Raw genomic sequence first — 23483 nt, forward strand, 5'->3', positions numbered from 1 at the left:
TTTTTTTTTTTTTTTTTTGTACTCTATTAAGCTATAATCATAATTGTTACTATCTGTTATTAGGAGACTATATTATGATTTGTCCTCAGCCAAATGGCATGCTTTTAACTGTTACAAAATCCACAGTAATGTTAGGTATTTACCAATCTCAAAGACCATAGCCGTATTTTTAAATCTAAACCTGTTTTAACTTCTATCACTTGAATAAAACATTGAATTGTTTGCTGTTTTACCAATGTTGTTATCCCTTTCGGCCTAGATATGCTCGTGTTTGAAGGATTTAAGGAAGAGTTCCATAAGCCTAGATCTTCAGCTGACTTTTGTTTTTCTACAGTCTTTGGGCTGAGGTTAAGAAGGAGGTAATATCAGAGTTGGCAATATTTTCTTGAGTTATTAATTTTTAAATTTCACATTCATAAGAAATGGCAGTGGCCTCAGCACAGATCATTTCTTTTGACAGAACGGAAAGGGGAAGAAACTCATAAATATTTTCGAAACCTCCCCAGTATGGCACACCGTGACTGGTGATCAATGGATCCTCATGCTTTGATATGTTACAGCGGGAACTTTCAGAAATGACTTACTGGGTTGTACATCTGATTGAACAACTGCTCAGCTTGCTACATTGCAAAGTTGGGGAGGCATTGAGGCACAGACAGGGAAAGAAGGAAAGATCCAGAAAAACAGCATTAGCTCAACAAATCCAGTGCATTCGCACAGACAAGTTGGTCATTAAAAAAGAAGAAATTTCAGTTTCTAAACATTCCACAGTGAAAGTGAGATGCTCTAGGGAAATACAAAAGTTGACTTTGGCTCCTAAAAAAGAATAGCTGGAATAAGAAATTTAAGGTTTGTGTTACTTTCCCTTTCTCGAGTTAAATAACCCATGAAATAAAGAAAGCTGTCCACTTTTGATGATACATGAAGTGCTGGCCTCCAGCAATGAATCAGAAGAAGTACTTTTGGCCAAGTCTGCAATTTATTACCTGAACTTCAAAGATGGTAATAATAAAAGATTAATTAAATCTTATCATTGAATTTATAGCTCTTCTTTTATATTAACACAAGCCTGAATTTTCTATTCAGTCTATCTTCAGAAAAATACAGATTAGCAAACAGCAGGTTAGCAATAGCAAAATATCAGTAAGACATTATCGGATTAACTTAAACGGGAAAAGAAAAAAATTTAAATCAGCAGGACCAAAATACAGTATTATCCATTGCCTATTACCAGTTTCTACTGTTGTCTCAGGATTAACAGAAAATATAGTTTTCAAAGATATTCTATTATGTTCCAAGTGCTTTAGAATCTATAATATTTTCTTGTCTATTTTGTGTTGAATATTTAAATTTTGTGGATTTAAATATGCTGAATATTATTTTAAATAGCACTCTCAAGTTATATTTTCTAAATACCCGCACTATTTATCTGGGGCTCAATGTCAAGGTGTAGAAGGTGAAATATTGTAGAAACTATTACTTTGCTTCAAGCTAAGTCACACTTTTGAGAGCCTCAATTACTTTTCCTTCAACTTGGATGAAGTAAAAGACAATGTTATCATGGTTTAAAGAAACTCCCTCCTCAAGTATAATATCAATTGAAAAATTACTAAAGAGCATAAATCATAATATTTTGAATTGCCATTGCTTCTCAATTGATTTCTAGTCACATAGGCTAAGTTTACTCCCCCATTTTGAACCTCAAATGCTCTTTTGAAAGACAAAATGATCCATATGTCAATTATCAGTCTCTTCTCAACTCTTGGGTATCTATTTAAGATTGATGAATGCACTTAATTATAAAGCACACTCATAATTTGCAATTATGCACTATTTGGTTAGTATCATTTTGTCAGCCTCACTAATATCAGTAAAAACTTCCTCAGACATGAACATTTATAAATAGTGGGATGGAATGTATAAGGGAGTTCCTTTTCTGCCTATAAGCATTTGTCATCATGAAGTATTTGAAGGCATCTTAAATTAACACAGTATAATAAAGGGTTAAAGTAATTATGTGTATGAATGTTCTCCACAGACTTTTACGTAAAAACTCCCTTTACCAATGTCAAGCATTGTTTATAAGACAAAAATAAGTTTAAATCACCATTTGGATTTCATTGCCACTGGCAGACAAGGTTTCTGTTCAACGACACACATCTACAATATCGTGCAGATTTTATGGGAAAAATACCTGGACACTCACAAACCTTGAGCAAAATTCCACTGGGAATTTTTGGTGTATTTATGACATAATAAAACTATTATGTTTTCAGCTTTCATTTAGTAAACCTTTACATTTTATTCACAAGTCACGTACCCTTTTATTTAAAAGAGGCCCAGACACACTTAAGCTTTTATAGCTGCTTATTTTCCATGAGTAAATGATGTGTTTATATGTATATTCACATACTGTTGGCTTATATTTTCAAATATTTCATGTAGATCTCAATTTTTTTAAGGTGATGGGTAGTTGAGGTTTTTACAGAACTATTTATTAGCAGAAATTAAAGACTACTGAAAATAATTTTAAACTTTTGAATTTAGTTAATGCTAGACAGCCAAAAATAACAAAATAGCATCTGCAGGTTAGGCATAAATATATTTAAATTATAACTACCTTATTTAAACTCACTACACTATGCACTTAGGAGACAGTATAAGTAAAGATTATGTATATACTTAGAAATGAGTTATCTTTTCATAAATGAAATAGGTCCTTTACAGCAAGACAACCATATTTGTTACTTTAATTCTAGTGACTTGGTAGAATGTTAAAATACTGTCAGGAATAATGCTAAAATGTTTGCAGGATTTGGTCTGTGAATTTCAGTATGTGGTGTCTACCTGCGAGTCAAAGGAAACCACACACTCTGAGTGATCACAGGGGCAAACCACAGCTATGTTGAAAGAAACTATATTGAATTGCATAAATGTTGATTGATTAAACTAGTGAAGTCATTACATGAAAACTAGAAGCATCAGTATGTGAATCTCTTTCTTTTAATTACTAGTGGATTTCAAATTCCAATAGATGATTTACACTAAAAAGGAGGGTGTCGAACATGTACCTATAGAAATAATAAATGGGGTCCCCTGATCTCCATAACAACGGCTCATCAGAGTAGGTGGAGGACATCTTTCATGCCCAGGTCTATTTGAGGCCATCTTTCTTCGAGACTCAGCACACTGTGACTAAAGTAAAATAGTGCAGAGGATGGTCATAAGGAGCCAATGAATTTCTCTCTCTCACAAAGCTAGCTTAGAGCCTGCCTTATGATCACAAAACTTTTATTAAATGAAAAATATTTTTCATAAGTTCATCCCTTAATATGCATATCATAGATAACATTTTGTAGAGCACATTTATATAGATCAGGAATGTATGTCATATACCCAATACATCACATCCAAGTCAATCTCCATTTAAACACCCTCAAATGGGCAATTTAAATTCTTTTATTTATTGTTCAAGATTTCTGCTTAACTAAATACTGCTTGAAGTAAGCGAGATGATGAGTGGATTGGGAAACAGATTTTGCAATATAGAGATTTTCTTGCTGTTTTGTTATTAAAGGATTTGATCTGTGTATTTATCTTTTTCTGTATTAGCAAGTAAACTTTCTTAGTGTGAAATTTCTCATGACAGTTTCCTAATAATCTCTGTAAAGTGAGTACCATATAGTAACATTTCAGTTATATATTGCATCATACAAAATAGCATATTACATTTTAAGATATCCAGAGTAATTCCTTCACAGATATGCGATTCCTTCACATCCTTGCCCATCCATGTCATATATTTTCATACCTTTAGCCGATAAATCCCCATCCCGGTGTGCTATGAATTATACATAGTCAAATTTTATTATATACTTTGTTTGATTGTTTAGATTCTTATCATCCCTTTTGAATAAGTTTATGAGTTGTCAAAGGGAAACAAAATGCTTAAACTCATAATGTTATGAGTTTTATGTGAACAATGAGTGCAGACATACCAAACAACACAGGGAAAAAGTCAAAGTAACAATGCATGACTGGAAATGCACTCCACAAAAATGTCTGGGTCAGAGAAAACATGCTAATGCCGCCATGTAAATATCCTATTTCTTTTCCAAAGCCTTCTATCTACAATAAGCTTTCTTGGAGAGTAAGGTCATTTTGGTCAAATATAAATAGTCATTCTACAGAGATGCCAGGGACTTGGCAATTTTGGTGAACTTCTAGAAATTTAACAATGTCAGAAAAGCTTTTGCAAAGTTCTCATACAAAAAAAAATGACCTACATCTGAAAGTAGCAAAAGTTTATTAACATCTAATGTGGCTTCCTGATTCTGCGACTTGTTGAAAACATTTCTGTTTTTCTTTGTTGATAGTTGAGATTTACCCAGAGAGTAATGGCTGGTTTTTATAATATTTTAACTTCTGCTACTATTTTCATCTATTTTCAAGTTTTCTTAAACAGGAAACCTAAGATAATTTTCAGGTTCACAGACAGATTTGATAGACTTCTTAGCAATAAAGTTAAAAGTATTTAATTAATTCTTTTATCAGCAGACAGCAACAGATAAGGGGTTTGTTTCTTTTAAAATGTCTCTTCCTGTTCCATTTTATAAATTCATTTTTAAATGAGCATGATTTTTTTCTTAGACTTCACTTACCTTTTTTAACTGTGCTTCCAATTTGCTACATTCCTCTTTCTTTTGTTCGATGGCTATTTCTAGAGACTTTAATTTGGAATCCCTTTTCAGCCCTGCAGAGGCTAATGAAGATGCATGTTCTTTGAGGTCAATTAAACTAGACTGAAAGAGAAAGAATGTGAGTGAGTAAAACACTGAAATTTCTACTAGCGATGCCTTCAATTTGAACACATTGATTCTATACATAGCAATAAAGTGTGCAGTAGACAGAAAGGGTAAATATAATCTTACTAAGGTAACAATAGTCAGCTCTGGTCAGGAAATTAAAGTTGGCCAGCTTACAGAATGAGTAGGATCTAATTGCTGTAGAATCAAATGTGACCAAATGGTGTGGTCAGTAAATGCATGTTTCATGTCTCAAAGTCATGCTAATGATGTAAGTCCCAAGGTGGTCTTTACATGTCATAGCAAAACAGACACCCTGAACCTTCCATTTACATTTATTGCTGTCAGACTATGCAGACTCTGAGACAAATATGGAAGAAAATACTGACTTTAATGCTTCCACTCCCAAGAGCAAGTCAAACATAAAAGAAGCCTCCTATTACAATTTTATCAAATCCCATCTCTTTAACAGAGAAACGATCAATGGTTTTACAAACATCTTCTGGAAAATCAAACATAAAATTATTTTAAAATTTAGAGTAAACTTTATGTTCACGTCCTTTGCAATCTAGATTTGACAGATGTGATGAATCTTTCCAACTTAGACATGGGGTTACCTAAATTGTTCCAGTCACTAAGCATGTCCAGAAACCAACAGGTTCCACATATAGTCTGAATGCCAAAAACTAAAGAAATAAATACTTGCATATATCACTGAACGTAACTTTGCAACCTAAAAGAGCAATGTTTGTCATTGAATATGAAATAGCAACATCTAACTATGTGACTGAGATGTACAGGTTTTACCCCAAACCAGACTCCATGCATTTCCTTCTTACTCATTTGCATCACCTAGGAAGATACTAAGGACACAATGGTCTCTCTGTAAACGATGTCGGCTAATAATTTATGCTGGGTGGCTTCATTGGCACTGGAATGACCTTTATGATAAAAGTCACTATCATCCAGCAAGGTGCTTCTAAAACCCTCTGAGGAAATAGAGGCTTACAACAGCTGAGCATCTTGTCAAAGGTCCCTTAGCTAGTAAAGGCAGATATAGGTCTCAAACCCAGGTCTACAATTCCAATTTCAATGTCCTTTGTCATATAATTCCCACAGAAATAAGAAAGGACATTATAATCCAGTCACTTTGTCATGGTGAAGACGTATCATCACTCCAATTAAATCATAAGCTCCCTGCTGACGGCAACTGCATATTGTTTTCCTTTATAAATTTTAAATTGCCAGATGCAATAGCCAGTTTTAATCAACTTGGCTAGGCTGTAGTCCCCAGTTATTAATCTAGGAGTTGCTAATAGAAGGCATTTTGTAGACATGACTAAAATCTACCATCAGTTGACTTTAAGTAAAGGAGATTATCCTCAGTATTCTGTGTGGGCCTGATCCCATCAATTGAGAGGCCTGTGAGCAGAATTCAGGTTTCCCTGGGGAAGAACAAATTCTACCTATTGATTGCAGCATCAGCTTCTAAGACCTTCCAGTCCGCTTTTGCTGATGGCCTGTTCTGTGAATTTTGAATTCGCCTAGCCTCCGTAACTGTGTAAGCCACTTCCTTATGATAAAGTTCTTAATCTGTAGAAAATGTTTAACGTGGTTCTGTTTGTCTGGCAGAACCCTGACTGACACACCCAGCCCAGTGCCAAGCACATCATGCAGAAACAACAAATGTTTATCAAAATGTCTATCTGAAAGTCATACAAAGTTGGCATTATTTACAAAACTACTTTCACTTACAGCTTATGCTCCACCATGTCATCAAGATCTCTTTCCATTAGAAATATATACATTGATTTTAAGGTGTAAGCCCACAAACAACACCCGCAACTGGAGAAGAATATGCTATAAACAAAGTCAAAGCTCTCCTATCTTCTGTCGCATACAAACTAAGGCATCACAGATCCTCCAACTCAGAAGCAGCAGTGGAAGCTAGGAAGAGAACTCCATTCTTTATTTTCATAACAAAGAAATAAGCTCCTTTCTAAAAAATAAGTAGGTTTAAATTTTAGGAAATACAGATTTTATTTCTGGGTTTCCTTGAAACTCCTCTTACTCATCCATTCTTTTCCTTCTTCATCTACATCCCTAATTTATTCAGGACTTTAATTTGTGTGGAATTATCAGTACCCCATGAGTGAGGAAATACTGCGGAGCTGGGAGATAGACAACTGTGCTGAGGTACTGTCCTGCAGGGTGAAAGGTCTATGACAGCTCTAAAGAAGATGGACAGTTACGGCAGACAAAAGTAAGTGTGAAGGGGCCAATTGCAGGCAATCTCCACATATCTCAGAGTTGTGAGGATTAAATAAAATAATGTGTAATTACTGTTTCTCATACTTCTCCACCAAACTATCCCCAAGAAAACTGAGAGCATTATAGGGATCCCTTGAAGAATGGAGGAATAGCCCAAAGCACCCTCTTCATAAGCCCCAAGCAAGAATTTCTTTAAAGTGTAAGATGTTACTTTAAAAATACAGGTTGCACTTATATTCTGTATTCATGTTTGCTATGGCATAAAAAAATACAGCTCTAAATTACTTACTATAATGTAAAAATAATATGCCAGAAGAGCAGCCACATTTAAGCTCTACCTTGGGGTCCAGCATGGTACCACATCTCCTAACCTGAGGGAATTGGGTGGTTCCCTTTGAAAAGTACAAATGAATGTAAAGCACTCGACACAAGGAATAGTACATAGCAGACACTCTAATAAAGTAGAGATATTATTATTATCATCATCGCTGCTGTTGTTATCTCAAGCAAGGGATCATGGGCCTCTGAAAAATATAGAATCCTTTAAGCCATGCAAATGTGGTAAGACATAAAGAAAAGTTTCAAGGAGCTACATTGTATATAGTTAGCAGAACAGAGAAGACAGGCATAGGGCATCACAGATGAAGGAAGTTACAAAAAAAAAAATTTCCTTTAAATTCAGGCAACTTTACAAAAGCGAAGTTACCACATTCCCCAAGCCTTCATATAGTGCCTCCACCTAAGTCTCTAGTCTCTTGCAGCTGCACTGAATATGGGTTTATGAGGACTATCAATGTGGTTCATTTGTTTTTCCAGACTCACCTCTTTCTCAGTCAGTTCAGCCTGTAAAGCATTGACCTTCTCTTTCAGATCTTTGTTCTCTTTTCGGAAAGATTCTATCTCTTCTAGTCTTTCCCGATCATCTCTTTCTCGCTGTTCTTTCAAGCGCTCAATTATTCTCTCCTGTAAGGCAATTAACAAAAAAGAAGAGGTGAGAACCCATCAGTGTATATGCCAAAGCATACTGCAAAAGAAAACAAGAGGTAGTACATCTAAGAAATGCTCTACAGGAATCAACACACACAAGAAACTCAAAATCGGATTCACGGGGATAGGCTGTGCATAACAGCACTTGGGAAGGACAACCAATACAGCTTTTGACTTGTTAATAAAAGTTAACATCACAGGGTTGCAAAGGAACTTAATGTTCAAGTTCTGTGGCTGCTCTTGGTTCATGGTAGTATCCAGCAAATTTCTAGAGCAGCTCTAGAAGAGGCAGCTTCAGACACCAAGACTCCAGACCTGACACAGCCTCGCACAGGAAAGGAGAAGGAGAACATGCCTCTCGGCTCAGCCCTCTTTGCTTAGCCTCTCTATTTGGCATCCAAGAGCCTTCACTGGTTTCTGAAGACTGTTCTCTGGCTGGATGGGAATGAAATGGGGCAGGACCCAAACCCTCCAGGACTTAGAGCTGGGGCTCATTGTGAGAACTTGAGACAAAGAATCAGCCCATTGTGTATGTGATTTTCCAGTGTGTCTGAGGATGTTTACTTCTCTGTTTTGTCAATGGTTTCTTGATAGTCAGTAGAGACTCCAAAACACTGGCTGAGTTTGAACAAAGTTCAGCAGCAGCTTTATTTTATTGAGGGCTTACTACATGCTAGGCACTGTGATGCACTCTCCTCATCAGTCTTCATCACAAGCGTAAGGGCAGATCCAGTGCTCTTGGTGACAGTGTAGAGGTGAGGAAACCCAGAGCTCCAAGACGCAAGGTGGCCCAGGTCATAAACAGAAGGCCTCCCACATCCTGGGCTCTCGGACTGTCAGCCACATCCATGAGACCACACTGCCACAAACATACACCTGGAGCCATTCAGGGAGATCTGCCTTTGACTTTCACACTGAAATGAAAACACTGCTTTGTAGACTCGTTTTCCAAAAATAGGGAACCTGCCTGATATCAAAGTAAGAAACTTAAACATACACACACACACACACACACACACATGCACACGCACACGCACACGAAAATTCCATCTGCGTAAAGCTTGAGTTAGATTTCTGAAATTAGTTTGAAATTATCCAACACATATCTAAACTTCCTCTCGGATGGTCATGTTAAAAAATACTGGTGCAACAACTGTGGCCAAGGATCCTGATATTATCTTTTATATTCTTATAATAATTGCATAGTACAAGACAATGCCTGATAAATAAGACAACTATAAAATAGTATTCAACGCAGAGGGAAGTTAGTTTGAACACTTCGCCTATGATTTAAGATCCCCCGAGGAAGCAACTGTTCTACCCCACTGACAATAATTTATGTATCTAATGCTTTCGGCGGAGGAGGTACCATTACTGTTTTCCAATTACTTAAAAACACTTTAAATGAAATATATTATTATAACAGAGGAGGCAGAAATATAACAAATGAATCTATTAATTGCCTATATTTGTTTCTTCTTGATCCCAGACCTAGTTTACCTACCCGTGACAATGGTGAGTGGATGATTATGTGATCCACAAGAGAAGGAAATGGCCACAGTACACGGTCAGTCTCTCAAGAGTTTTCAATGATTTCAGCAACTGAGCCCTTGTTGCCTTTTGCCTACACTACAACCAATTACCCAGTCACCTCTCCGTCCCATCACCTCCATTACATGGCTGTTGGAGTGACATTTCTAAAGCTCCAAAATGACCTGTCGCCTCACTATTTGGAAACCTTCCCAGGAATCCCTCTGGCTGGACCACGTGGCACTTATTCCCACTCAGCAGCCTTCACATGGTTTCACTGCATGACCATCCTCCCAGCCCCACTTTCAAGACGGCAGCACTAAAATCCTTTGAGTCTTTTTGACTCACAGCTGGGCAAATCATCTGGCATACAACAAGCAATTAAAAGAGCTGAAGGAAGGAAGGAGAACTCAAATGAGGGATCATCTTGGCTTCAAAGAAAAGGTAATAAAATTAAGCAGGCATGTTAACAGCCAGAAGGTGTCAGAATCGTTTGGAAAGTAGGTCGATTTGCTCTAAGCACTTGTACTATTGACTGGGCATTGATGACAAAAAAAATCAACAAGCACTATAATGTTTTTAAGTGTTATTGATGATTCAATACTACAAAATATTTCTCTGTCAATCACAAAACCAATTTAACTGTCAGCCGCGCAGGGCCAGATGTCAAAAACATGTGTTAAAAGGCCCTAATATGCCATGATGTACTTGATTAACAACTAACTTGCAGAAATTCCAACAATGTGTTCTTGTTTTAGTCTTATTTGCATTGGCAAGCATTCCTTGTGCACGCATCTGGCTCTGCACAGGTTTAATCTATTTGTGCTTTATCACAGGGTGGGAACTAAATTACAGCGGCCTCCAGCTCCACTATCTGGCTTTCTCCACTGCTTATCTGCTATGTGGCTACAGCAAGGCTTGGCGAGACCAGCTTTAGAAATACAGTGGATTTCGTCTCTTGAGCTTCTGTGTGTCAATCCTAGAACCAAGTCATATTCAATCTTAACTCACGGAGAGGCATTATTCTTTGCACTCTATTAATAGTTGAATAAGTTCCTGGAAATTAAAAGGAATAACATACTCCCTAGGATGCCATAATCCAGGGGAAATGGTGAATACTGCCTGATGGATTCTTTTCATCAGCCAAAAGACAGCGAATAATTAAATGTACTTAAAATCCATGAGTTTTTATTAATCATTTTGTTTCACAGCATACCTTGTTACAGAGGGATCTGTGCAATTAAATGTGGATAAAAATGGGACTTGTGAGCAAAACTCCACTTAAAGGAGATTGTGATGTTGCCAAAAGCACAAAGATCTTTGAGTTTTAGTCTTATTCTATCACCTGTGAGCTAGGTGGTCTTGGTATAGTCCAGTGGAGACAGCAAAGTCTCAACCAAGGACCAGCTTAGATGGGGTGGAAATGACTTCCAGGAGCAGTGGGTTGAGAAGTTAGCATGTGCCATGATTAATTAGCGATGTCTCTCTAGGCCCAGAAATGGGGAATGATGCTGTATATGTCAATATTTTTATTTCCGGGCAAGTCATTTCACCTCATTGAACCCATTTCCCATCTTAAAATGGAAGAGCATAGATTTAGTGTCTCTCAAAGTGTAGCCTTCTGACCACTTGGATCAGAACTCTTTGGTATGTTTACAAATCAGAGGTTCCTGGGCTCCACAGTAGAGCAGCTGAATCAGAATCTCTAGGAAATAGGACCCAGGAAACTGTATTTTAAGAAACCTCCTAGATGATAAGATTATTTGGATACACATAAAGGTTTGATGCATACTGGAATACTCAAAATAAATCTTCTATTCTTTGTTCTAAGATAGAGAACCTTGCCAGTTCCTATTCAATGGTTTTATCTGTACTTTTCAAATACACTAGGCATTCTGATTTTGGCAGCTTTAAAAAATTCCCTCCACATCCATTGCTCTATTTTTGCTTTTATTCTTCATTGCTATGAAAAGTTAAAAAACAGATGCAAACAGAGTTTGGAAATAAATAGCTCATAAAGCCGGTATGCAGAGCTCTTTTGTTTGACTTGAGCATCATAATTTTTAAAAATCTGAACTTGAATGTTTTGAAATAGACCAGGGACCTGCAGCTTACCATAGTCACCAGTAGTCCCTACTACACTTCAGCAAAGCCACATCCCTCATTTTTGTTCCCTCCCTGGCCCTTCTAATCATCTAAGTTCTCAACTCCTTATCTATAGTCCAATTCAGATGCCATGAGCCTGAGACTGCAGATCAGCAAACTGAATAATCCATTGCCAAGGGAGTTCCAGGACAGCATGAAACTTAGAGGTCAGCTAATAAAAATGTGTATTTTGAAGATGAGGTACTGAGACCCTGAGAGAGGAGGCTTGCCCAGGTGACGCAACTGTCAAGCAGTGAAGACAGTCCAAGGGGGACAGGCTCCCACAGACCTCAGATTCCTTTCCAGACACCCCCTCAGTCTCAAAGGAAGTACTTAAATAAAGGGAGTAGTTTCAGATTTGGGAATTACTTTGGGATTTAAGTTAGAATAAATCAAATCTTAATAAGGCCCAGAAAAAAATAATAAAACCCTGCCAAGAATTTATGACATGAAAAATTATATGGTATATGTTTACCTCTGTGAATTTTAAGAAAGAAATCAAGAGGTAGAAATGGGATGATATCATACAACCCAAAATATGCTAAATGAACACATAAGCGTTAATAGTTTTTGAACAAACATCCCCTCATTCCAATTTTACAAATAAAACTACTACAGAGAGCTCTGGAAATAAATTATTAAAAGATGAAAAGAGAATATCTTTCCCCGAAAAGTCATCTTATTAAATATTCTTGTTAAGTTTTCAAGTAAAACCTTATAATTCTTATACTTTAATCCTGAAGTTATAATCTTTCAATGTTTTAAATTGTTACAGGATTTATAACTTTATTAACCAGCAACTGTTTCTCCTCCATGGAATTTTTGAGCAAAATTAATTTGGAAATACATACTAAATATGATGTCAAATAAGGTAACTCAATGTCAAACTCTACATTTTTTTTCTTACAAAAGCCTCATTTTCGTTGTTTGCTATATTTTATTTTATTTACATTCTGGGATAGGTATGCATGATGTGTAGGCTTGTTACATAGGTAAACGTGTGTAATGGTGGTTTGCTGCACCTATCAACGCATAACCTAGCTATTAAGCCCAGCATGCATTAGCTATTTTTCCTAATACTCTCTCTCCCTCCCACCCCTCCCAACAGGCCCCAGTGTGTGTTGTTCCCTTTTCTGTGTCCATGTGTTCACATTGTTCATCTCCCACTTATAAATGAGAACAGGCAGTGTTTGGTTTTCTGTTCCTGCATTAGTTTGCTGAGGTTAATGGCTTCCAGCTCCATCCATGTCCCTGCAAATAACATGATCTCATTCCTTTTCATGGCTGCATAGTATTCCATGGTATATATGTACCACATTTTCTTTATTCAGTCTATCATTGATGGACATTTGGGTTTGTTCCATGTTTTTGCTATTGTGAATAGTACTGCAATGAACATAACACATGCATGTATCTTTATAATAGAATTATTTATATTCCTTTGGGTATATACCCAGTAATGGGACTGCTGGGTCAAATGTTCTTTATTGTTCTAGGTCTTTGAGGAATTGCCACATTGTCTTCCACAATGGTTGAACTAATTTAGATTCCCAACAGTGTAAAAGCATTCCTTTTTCTCCCCAGTCTCGCCAGCATCTGTTGTTTCTTGACTTTTTAATAACTGCCATTATGACTGGTGTGAGATGGTGTCTCACTGTGGTTTTGATTTGCATTTCTCTAATGATCAGTGATGTTGAGCTCTTTTTCACGTTTGTTGGCTGCATAAATATCTTCTTTTGAGAAGTTTCTGTTCATGTCTTTTGACCACTTTTTAAGGGGTTGTTTGTTTCTGGTAAACTTGTTTAAGTTCTTTGCAGATTCTGGATATCAGACCTTTGTCAGATGGATAGATTGCAAAAATGTTTCTCCCATTCTGTAGGTTGTCTGTTCACTCTGATGATAGTTTCTTTTGCTGTGCAGAAGCTCTTGAGTCTAATTAGATCCTATTTGTCAATTTTTGCTTTTGTTGCAATTGCTTTTGACATTTTCATCATGAAATATTTGCCTATACCTATGTCCTAAAGGGTATTGCCTAAATTTTCTTCTAGAGTTTTTACAGTTCTGGATTTTACATTTAAATCTTACAATTTTTAATAGGACCATGAAGACTAGCTCTAGAATCATGGGTCTTTTGTAGCTTCATTTTTTTCTTTTATTTTTTTAAATAACTTTTTAACTCCAAATATACGCTTACCCATCTTTTTGTAGCTTTCAGGCTTTTATCATAGAGCCTTGGTTCTCAGACTACAGTTTACATCATAATGACTTGGGGAACTTGCTAAAGTACAGATTCCCAGGCCCTGAGGTTCTGATTTGGTAGGTATAGATGGGGCCTAATAATAGAGACTTTCAACAGAGACTTCCTGGTAATTCTGTAGTAACAGAAGAGAAGCCTTCTTTAGGATACACTGGCTTAGGAAACCCATGGGCATTTAAATAATTCCCCCATTCATTATATGGGAAATTTGAGGCCCTGAGAGAGAAAAGTACTTGACAGGCTCACCCAGTTAATTAATGGCTCCCCAGTTAATTAGTGGCATAGGTGGGACTGGCCCCTAGGTCTCCTTCCAATTACTTCAATACCCCAGAGTTTATAGGCTGTGATAATAGGGAATATAGGAGATAATCTATTACTCTAGTAGGGCATCCCAGAGGAAAACCCCCACAACATCCCATGCATGTGTGGACAAATCCTGCAAAGTGCTGCAGAATCAAAAAGGATGAGAAAGACGAAGAAAAAGAACATAATAAAATCTACTCCTACACTTTAAAAGTTAACATTTCTTTTCTTGGTTTCAAGCTAAATTTGAGAATAATGCCAATAACATGGGCTTAAAACTGTGCCAGCACAGTCCATGTTCAACCAACAAACAAGCTGTCCCTCCTGAGGATTCCTAGAGAACTGTACCTGCACTGGCTCTTATATTCAGGAAGTGTTGGAGGAGAGGAGAGAGCCTATGCAAACTCAACTCCAGGGTCTGATACCTATGATAGATGCCCAGAGAATGAACTCATTTAGCCAGAATGAAATGGACTAGAAATCATTTTAAAAGTAAGTCAACATCAGAATGAGCTATTTGCCTAAAGGATTTTATTCATTCATTCATTCTTTTATTCAAATTAATCCCTTTAAATGTAAGTTAGAAGGAAACCCTCAGGATGGCATCCCATCCCCTTCAAGGTAAAAGCCAATTTTTAAAAATCTTGTCTCACAAGGGCCTGTGAAATCTGCTGCCCTTCCTCTCCCCCACATTCTTGTACTTGCTTTTCCCTCTGCCAGGACATTCTCCCTCCACAAGGGCTCCTGGCTCACCACTCGCTTTCAAGTGTTTCCTTAAATGTCACCTTCTCAGCAAGCTCCTACCTGGCCATTCTACTCCAGCACTCCCTGTACCCCTCCCTGCCTTCTTTTCTTTTATAGAAAATATTACCCTCTGAAATCCTAGGTATGTCACTTATTTATTATCTGTCTCCTCATCACCTCCACTATAGTCTAAACTCTGTTAGAGCCAGGATTTTCACCTATTTTCTTCTCTGCTGCATTCAGGGCTCAAAAGAGGACTTGTCACATGGTGGCAGCTCACTCAACCAGTATCCACTACTGAGTGAGCATCCCTGATGCAGGTTATGCTGGACACAGGGAATGTAAAGATAACACACACATAGGATATGTTTCTTGGGTTTGGAGTCTAGCAGAGAAGAGAAATTAAAAACAGATAAATGAACAATTGAGAATGCAACATGAGCTCTGGGGAGTTCATGGTATTCTTGAGACGTAACGGGGATACCTAGGAAGTGTCCCTAAGGAAATGATAAAATAATAATAATAGTGATAACATTACATCTCCTATTCTAAACACATTCCATATTTTCCTGCATTTTCTCCTCAACCTAATCCACGGAGGTGGCTATTATTACCCCCTTTTACAAATGAAGAAACTGAGAGGTTAAGTAATTTGTCCACAGTAGAAAGTATCAGACCTAGGATTTGATCCCAGGCAGTCTAGCTCCAAAGTCCACATTCTTGACTACTGCACAATACAACTTCTCATGAAGCTGACCTCTCAGAAGAGGAGGAATTAAATTTGCAGAGAGTGAGGAATATCCTCAGCTGGGGAATAGCATCTACAAAGAGTCTGAGGCAGGAAGGAGTATGCTACACTTGAAAATCTGGAAGCCCCACATAAGTAGGGCACAGAGAACCTGGAAAAAGAGAGATGGGGAATGAGGCTGGAAATGAAAGAAAGAATGAGGGAGGGAGCAGGCACACAATGTGGGGGCTTGCCAGATCAGATGGGAGACGGGACCCTGGGGGCCAGGTAAAGGATTTCAATTTATGTCACCATAAGAGCAACGGCAAGCTAGTGAAGGTTTGTAAGGAGAGCCAAGGCTGGGATGTAGGCAGATTTGCATTTCAGAAAATGCCCCTGGCTATAGTGTGCCAAGTCCACTGAAGCGGGCTTGTGTGGGGAGAACAAGGACCAGCTGGGACTAAAGGTAGTGTTAGCAAAAGAAGAAAAGCAGGCACATTTAAATGCATTTGGATTAACTTTCCCCAACTCTGTTTCCCCACATCCTGATTCCCCAGTTTTTGAGTGCATGCTCACCTTCTCTGACAGAGCTTCCTCTAGCGTTGCCAGTGCAGTATCTGTATTACTGGAATCCGTCTGCAAGGACTTCACTCTGTCTTTCAGGTTGGTCAGTTGCTTGTCTTTATCCCTAAGTTGTTCTTGCAAGTTTTCAATCTAAAAATAAAAATCAATATTTTAGTGCATATTTGATTACATATCCTGGGCCAAAATTCCTGAAGTGGATCTATTAATAAAAATAAAGAAGAAAAAAAAAAAGACCTGAAATGATAGAAATTATCAGTATGAGGTTATGCTTTGAGGTTAGACTCAAGGCCATTTTGATGAAATCTTCATTTCTCCATATAGTTCAACTCTGTATTTAAATGGTGATACAGAGGAGCAGAGTATCTCCCTCCATACAAAGGTAAGCCCTTCTGACACATATGTAAGCACTATTATTTCTTTGTATTTCTATCCCTTTTACCAGCCTTTTAGGTCTCAGGTCAATAGACTTGAACTTGGTACACTGAACCAGGGAAATATTATGCAAGATGAATTCATTGATTAAACAGACATTTACTGGGGAGCCTATTCTGCACCAAGCACCGTATCAGTATATGGCAGATCCCATGTAGCCATTCAGTCATTCCTTTATTTCAGTATTAAAGTTTGTGATATGCCAAATGTTGTCAAGTGGCTGTTTCAAAGTAACCACATGAAAAGCCAAGTAGGTTATCACCAGCAGACTGTTAATGGGAAGAACTTGTGATATAAGTCAAATGTAACAAGTACTAAACACTCCATTTGGCAACTAAGTCATGTGCTGGCAACCAACCAGCCACTTTTATCCACTATCTGCAGCCTGAAATAAACACGCCAAATAGCCGATTATAATGCCTGTCCAGGAGCAGCAGCAAGGACTTTCTTCTGGGCATTGAGGACATTATCATTCATGTTTTTATTCTCTGCTTTCAAACCATGTATTTCTTATCTAAGGATTTAAAAAAGCCCCACTATACAAACAATTTATTCGTATTAAGGGTTTTAAAATGACAAGGAAAAAAAGCAGTACAACTTTAAGATAAGTCCATTCAAAATATTTGCATTCTGCACCCAACTTTCTCAGGGAATCATTCCAAAAGTATGTTTCACAATGTACACTCAAACACATTTTTTGATTACTTGATTCCCTTAGCATGTATCTGGAATGGTAATCCAAGTAATAATAATAATCCCAGTAGTAATGAGGAGGAGGAGATGATTACAATGACAACAGAGGTGGCAGCAGTAGCAGCCTCAAAAATAGCTCTGGATGCAAAGACAATGGCTTTGCTGACCTTCAATCTGGAGGACATGGCCTTAGCTAATTTTTTCAATGGCTACAATGGAAACCCGTAAGCTTTGTGGCCTAACAAAGATGGAATTTTTCCTTCTTTCCTTCCTTGCTTCCAGCTTCCTTCCATCCTTCGTTCCATCTTTCCTTCATTCATTTTTTTTTCTTCTGCCTTGAGATAGACAACTTAGAAACTCAGGTTACAGGTCAAATAATTATTCTTTTTCTTTATCAAAATGTAATGTGTTCCCATCCAGCTGCCACTATGAAAATTCATTGCCACTCCGTGGAAAACACAGCAATTCAGAAGGCATAATCATCTCCAGTCAAAACAAAGGCTTCCTCCCTTCCAGACAAATGTTCACACAAAAGTACACATGAGTAAGAATATAGATGGTTATATGTTAGAATGTTAGAATGATACTGGTTATGTGGAAGAAGCCAGCAGCTGAGAGGACTGACTCTTGGAGAGACTATATGTTATTACTTTGAATACACCCATGGATACATTTGTGTACACATGTGTACGCAAATCCTTAGCAGTTCTGAGCAAACTAATTAGATCCACTGGCCCACCCTGGGAGACAGTGCCCTGGGCATAAGAGGAGGACATTAGCCTTGGGGCAGTAGTAGGCAGCACTTTCAAAGGACTTTGGGCATAAGAAATAGAGGCCAAAGGAAAAGTGGCTGTGCACTTATGTCACAATCCCTGGGGCCTCCTCATATAACCAAAAAGACTAGGGAGACTGAGGGTCAGGGTCCTACTGGAATGCAGGTAGGGGTTAAGAGCTGGAGAAATAGGAATGGTGGAGACTGAGGGTCAGGGTCCTATTGGCATGCAGGTAGGGGTTACGAGCTGGAGAAACAGGGATGGTGGCAACTGAGGGTCAGGGTCCTTCTGGCATGCGGGTAGGGGTTACGAGCTGGAGAAATAGGGATGGTGGAGACCAGAGACATGTAGGTGGTATATCTGTTTATCTCACATCTAAGAACCCAGCAAAAGAGCCAATGATACTGCAGGCATGACTGACTAACAGAGGTGGAATTAAAGATGCATTTATTGAGCTAGGGATGCACCACTTTAAGAAATGCTGCACAAAGATCACCAAAAATGACTCTTAAGAGAAAAAAATAAGGTACAGAACAGTGTGTAGCATATAATCTCTTGCATAAAATTTGAAACATCTATAAATAGATAAATATATCTGGAAAAAATCACAAGAAATTTTAACTTTTGTGGGGGTAAGGTCTGGGAGGCAGAAGGAAGAGGGAGTTTCTGGTTTTCATCTTTGTACATTTGTGTAGATTTCTGCTTGAATTTTCTAACCATGTGGGTTTTATTATTTTTAAATGTCAATCAGGGTTATCCAGTGGGTAAAATTGTGGGCTATTTTGGTTTATATTTTATATAAAATAATAAATATTGTGCACATGAATATATAATAATTTAATAAATAACACAAATGCCTACTTAATACTAAATTGTTCAAGTTGCCAGCAGTTACTGATTGTTGATATATTTATTTATTTATTTAATGGGACCTAAATATTTTTTTCTTTTATTTTAGGTTCGGGGGTACATGTGAAGGTTTGTTATATAAATAAACACTTGTCAAGGGGGTTTGTTGTACGTAACATTACATCGCCCAGGCATTAAGCCCAGTACCCAATAGTTATCTTTTCTGCTCCTCTCCTTCCTCCCACTCTCCACCATCAAGTGGACCCCAGTGTCTGTTGTTTCCTTCTTTGTGTTCATAAGTTCTTATCATTTAGCTCCCACTTATGAGTGAGAACATGTGGTATTTGGTTTTCTGTTTCTGTGTGAGTTTGATAAGGGTAACAGCTTCCAGCTCCATCTATGTTCCCACGCAAGACATGATCTCATTCTTTTTTATGGCTGCATAATATTTCATGGCATATATGTACCACATTTTCTTTATCCAGTCTGTCATTAATGGGCATTTAGGCTGATTCCAAGCTCTTGCTATTGTGAACAGTGCTGCAATGAACATTCACATACATATGTCTTTATGGTAGAATGCTTTATATTCCCCTGGGTGTATACCCAATAATGAGATATTGGTATATTTAAACCATGGCCTATTATGCAAGTATTTAAAATCCTGTTTGCATAGCATTGCTAACTAAATGAAAATAGTAGAATCTTTAAAAGCAGAATGTAAAAGAGTATGGCATTAATTTTGTAAAAGAAAAAATTATTGCATAGAACAAAAATATATATAAGGAATCTACTAAAATGTTTTATTTGGCAATGGGGTGACTAATGATTTTATTTCTCCTCTTCATGCTTTTCTGTATCTGCCAGTGTGTTTTCATTGAGTGTAAACAGAATAAAAAGATATTTTAAAACCAACTACAAAATATCAGAGTGGTTAAGTGAGTTTCGAACAATAAGTTTTTGCTTTTTAAAAGGACTCTGCAGGAGAAAATATTCCTTTCATACTCCAAAGATGACTGAATTCTTAAAATTAAAACTTAAAAGACTGGAGAGAATATAAAATTCTGTATCTTTTAAAAGTACTGCACATTTTTTCTCATGTTCACAAATTGTTATGACATTTATATGAAAATGTTGGGAACCTTTTCTTCAAAGGGTGAGGTTGTGCATAGTTCAAATAGCAGGAATTGGAAAATAAGCAAATCGAAAACAAGGGTTAGGATGGGAAGCTTTGGGGGTGGAAAGTGAAGGGGTTTTTTGAGAAATTTCATACTGCAGAAATGGACACCACCTTAGCAACACAGACAACAAAGTATGAGATGACCCTGAGCACAAGAAAGCTAGAGAGAAACCCTGCCCTTTCCTTTGACCTGAGCTGCCTTTTGGTCATGGCTGGGAAGATTCAGAAGGAGCCAGTACTGCTGAAGCAATAGCTGCGCCTTCTGGGGCAGAACCCTGGAAAGGAGGTAAGAGAGGAGGAGAGCTCAGACCCTGGAGGTCACTTGACAACCCTAATCCTAAGGCCTTTAGCTGACTTCTGAAGCTCTGCCCAAGAATTAATGGGGTCCTTAACTCTGGGCTTGCCAAGCCTGAGATGGGCCAATGTTCAGCAGGGGATCTTTGTTGTGAATTTCACACAAGTGTAGTCCTCAGCACAAAAGGGGCCTCTGACTAACAGCCACAGTCTCCTTGACTCCACATTTGCTCCTCCTTCCATTTGGTCTCCATGCTGCAGCCAAGGGTAAGCTTCCTAATATGCAGATCTAACTGTATGACTTCCTTCCTTAGAACCCTTCAATGTCTCCCCATTGCCCCCCAGAAAAAGCCCAAACTCCCTGATATCATACATGATGCCCTCCAAGGGATGGTCCGTGTGATCTTCTACCATCCCTCAGTTCAAGTCCTGGCCCTGACAAATCACTAGTGCTATTCCCTAGCACGAGGATTTCCTTATATCTTCCCTATCTTTGCATATCTATTTCCTCTTCCTGGAGCCCTCTTTGCACTCCAACTTTTCATCTATTCAAGCTCTACTCAAACCTTTAGATATCAGCACACTCCTTGCCTCCTTCAGGACTCCTTCTCTAATCCCCCCAAACCAGGTTAAGTCCCCTAATCTGCATTTTTCATATAGTATTAAAATTGCTTCCTTACTTATCTATTTCCGCAACTTGGCTGTGAGCTCAGTGAAGACAAGAGCTCTGCTCTACTCACTGTTGTATCTCCGGCTGCAGCACCCAATTGTTGACAACACCACGTATTAGCTTATTGAATGAATGAAAGAAAGAAGGAAGGAAGGAATCCTAAAGAAAGTGGCTTGTGTAAAAGGAAGAGGCCAGAGTAGGTGATGGCTGAGTCCCTTCAGCTCTGGGATTCTACAAAGAAGTAATAAAAAGTGATGGAGAAAGTCTATAGCTTAAAACAGGACCTAAAACATACTTAGTCATTGTTATAGTTTCAAATATTACCCAAATGTATCTTTCCGGTTGTTTTCATTATAAAATTCCAAAATCCATTCACTAATAAAATTTATCTTCTAAGACTTGTCTCTGGATTTTGTGTTATCCACACCTAGAGTATCAGTTAATATTATTAGCTAAAGCAACAGAAACAGCTCAGTCTGATTTTAAGCAGAAAAATGGGGAAATTCACAAAACTGCCAGAAAAGCTAGAAAACCAAGGTCAGAGAAAGTAGAATTATGCCCAAAGTTTTGATGCAAGTGGTCTAGTGCAAACGCTGTTGCTCCAACTGCTGAAAACTAGACATTGAGGCTTACAGTACAGTGAGCTCTGTCCTATTTGTTCTATCTTTGGCTGCAGCACCCAACTGTGTTGGCAATACTACATATTAACTTACTGAATAAATGAAAGAAGTGAGAAAGGAAGGAACCCTAACAAGAGTGGCTTCAACTGACCCCTGGACACCACCACTAGCCCTGTGGTCATGCTGCCCCATGACCTTGACTTTGCAGTCCCTGCAGCAGAGAGAGGGTCCTTCACAATCCCAACATTCCAGTGACACTGGGGCAGGTACATCTAATGAGGAAAGCCAAGGTAAGGCATACAGCCCAACTGCAAGGGAAGCTTAGAAACCAAGTGTTGGCAATTTCATCTTCCATAGTGAGATGTTCTTCATAAAATCAGAACAAAGCTCAGAGTCTGGATGGCCAAAAAATAAGACCCATATCCACAGTACCTAGGGACAGCTCTGGCGTTAGCTCCCGAGCCAGCAAACTGCACCATCCTAGAACAATTGCTCTGGACTTTCTTTCTCTCAAGTTCCTACAGGCCTACAAGGTTAAGGTTTGACTCAGACACTTCTCCAGTTTGGCTAAGTTCCCTCTTGAATCTGGGGTCCCCTTTCAAGCTCATTCAGGTTGTTGGTATTATTCAGCTCCTTGCTGGCTGCTGGCCTAGGCTACTGTCAGCTTCCGGAGGCTACAGAAAGGCCCTTGCCACATGGTACTTCCCTCCCTCTTTAAAACCAGCAACCAAGCATTTCTCACATATAAAATCACCCTCCTGCTTGGAACATCTCTGACTTCCCTATCTCTGACCTCTAGCCCTAGATTTACTGTGCTTATGTGATTAGGTAGGGCCAACACAGATAATCTCCCTTTTGATCAACTTAAGGTCAATAGACTAGTGACCTTAATTACATCTGCAAATTCTCTTTTGCATAAAATGTAACCTAAGCATAGACATAACACCAACAGGCACATAATATGGGAACCATCCTAGAATTCTGCTTATACCCATATTTTTTCTTTGAAATAAAAACATGTTGGTCTTTTAGATCTCTTAAACAGATGATTCTGTGAGTGGAATTTATTCAAAATGGAGGAATTCTCCACTCTAATAGGATGTATAATATTTTAATATGGTCAAAAAAATAGAATAAAAATTTGAAAATGAACTTTCAGCTTATAAAAAAGTTAGTATTGTATGCAGCAGACCTCCTTCCCCACTTCTTTTCTTTCTTTTTTTTTTTTTTTGAGATGGAGTCTCACTCTGTTGCCCAGGCTGGAGTGCAGTGGCATGATCTCAGCTCACTGCAACCTCCACCTCCCAGGATCAAGCCATTCTCCTGCTTCAGCCTCCCGAGTAACTGGGACTACAGGCATGCACCACCATGCCCAGCGAATTTTTGTATTTTTAGTAGAGACGGGGTTTCACCATATTGGCCAGGCTGGTCTCAAACTCCTGACTTCAAGTGATCTGCCTGCCTCGGCCTCCCAAAGTGCTGGGATGACAGGCATGAGCCACTGCAACCGGCCACCTTCCTCCATTTCTTGGACCTATCTCCATTCTTAAGCAGCATAGGTTCCCTGCATTAGGGTCTATTCAGGAAACCTGTTTAATGAGATGACTATTTAGAAGGC

At 38.3% G+C, this 23483-nt stretch overlaps 1 protein-coding gene across 1 annotated transcript in view; it reads right to left on the minus strand.

Annotated features, from left to right (window-relative positions):
- The window catches only part of ERC2 (ELKS/RAB6-interacting/CAST family member 2), a 905732-nt gene that overhangs the window by 415581 nt on the left and 466668 nt on the right, over window positions 1-23483 (minus strand). The window contains 3 exon segments of the mRNA XM_017894219.1: window positions 4662-4802; window positions 7899-8039; window positions 16346-16483. Coding sequence (XP_017749708.1) covers window positions 4662-4802; window positions 7899-8039; window positions 16346-16483 — 420 coding nt within the window.

The sequence above is a fragment of the Rhinopithecus bieti genome, unplaced genomic scaffold (genome assembly GCF_001698545.2).
Source record: "Rhinopithecus bieti isolate Rb0 unplaced genomic scaffold, ASM169854v2 scaffold_21649, whole genome shotgun sequence".
NCBI classification, from domain to species: Eukaryota; Metazoa; Chordata; class Mammalia; order Primates; family Cercopithecidae; genus Rhinopithecus; species Rhinopithecus bieti.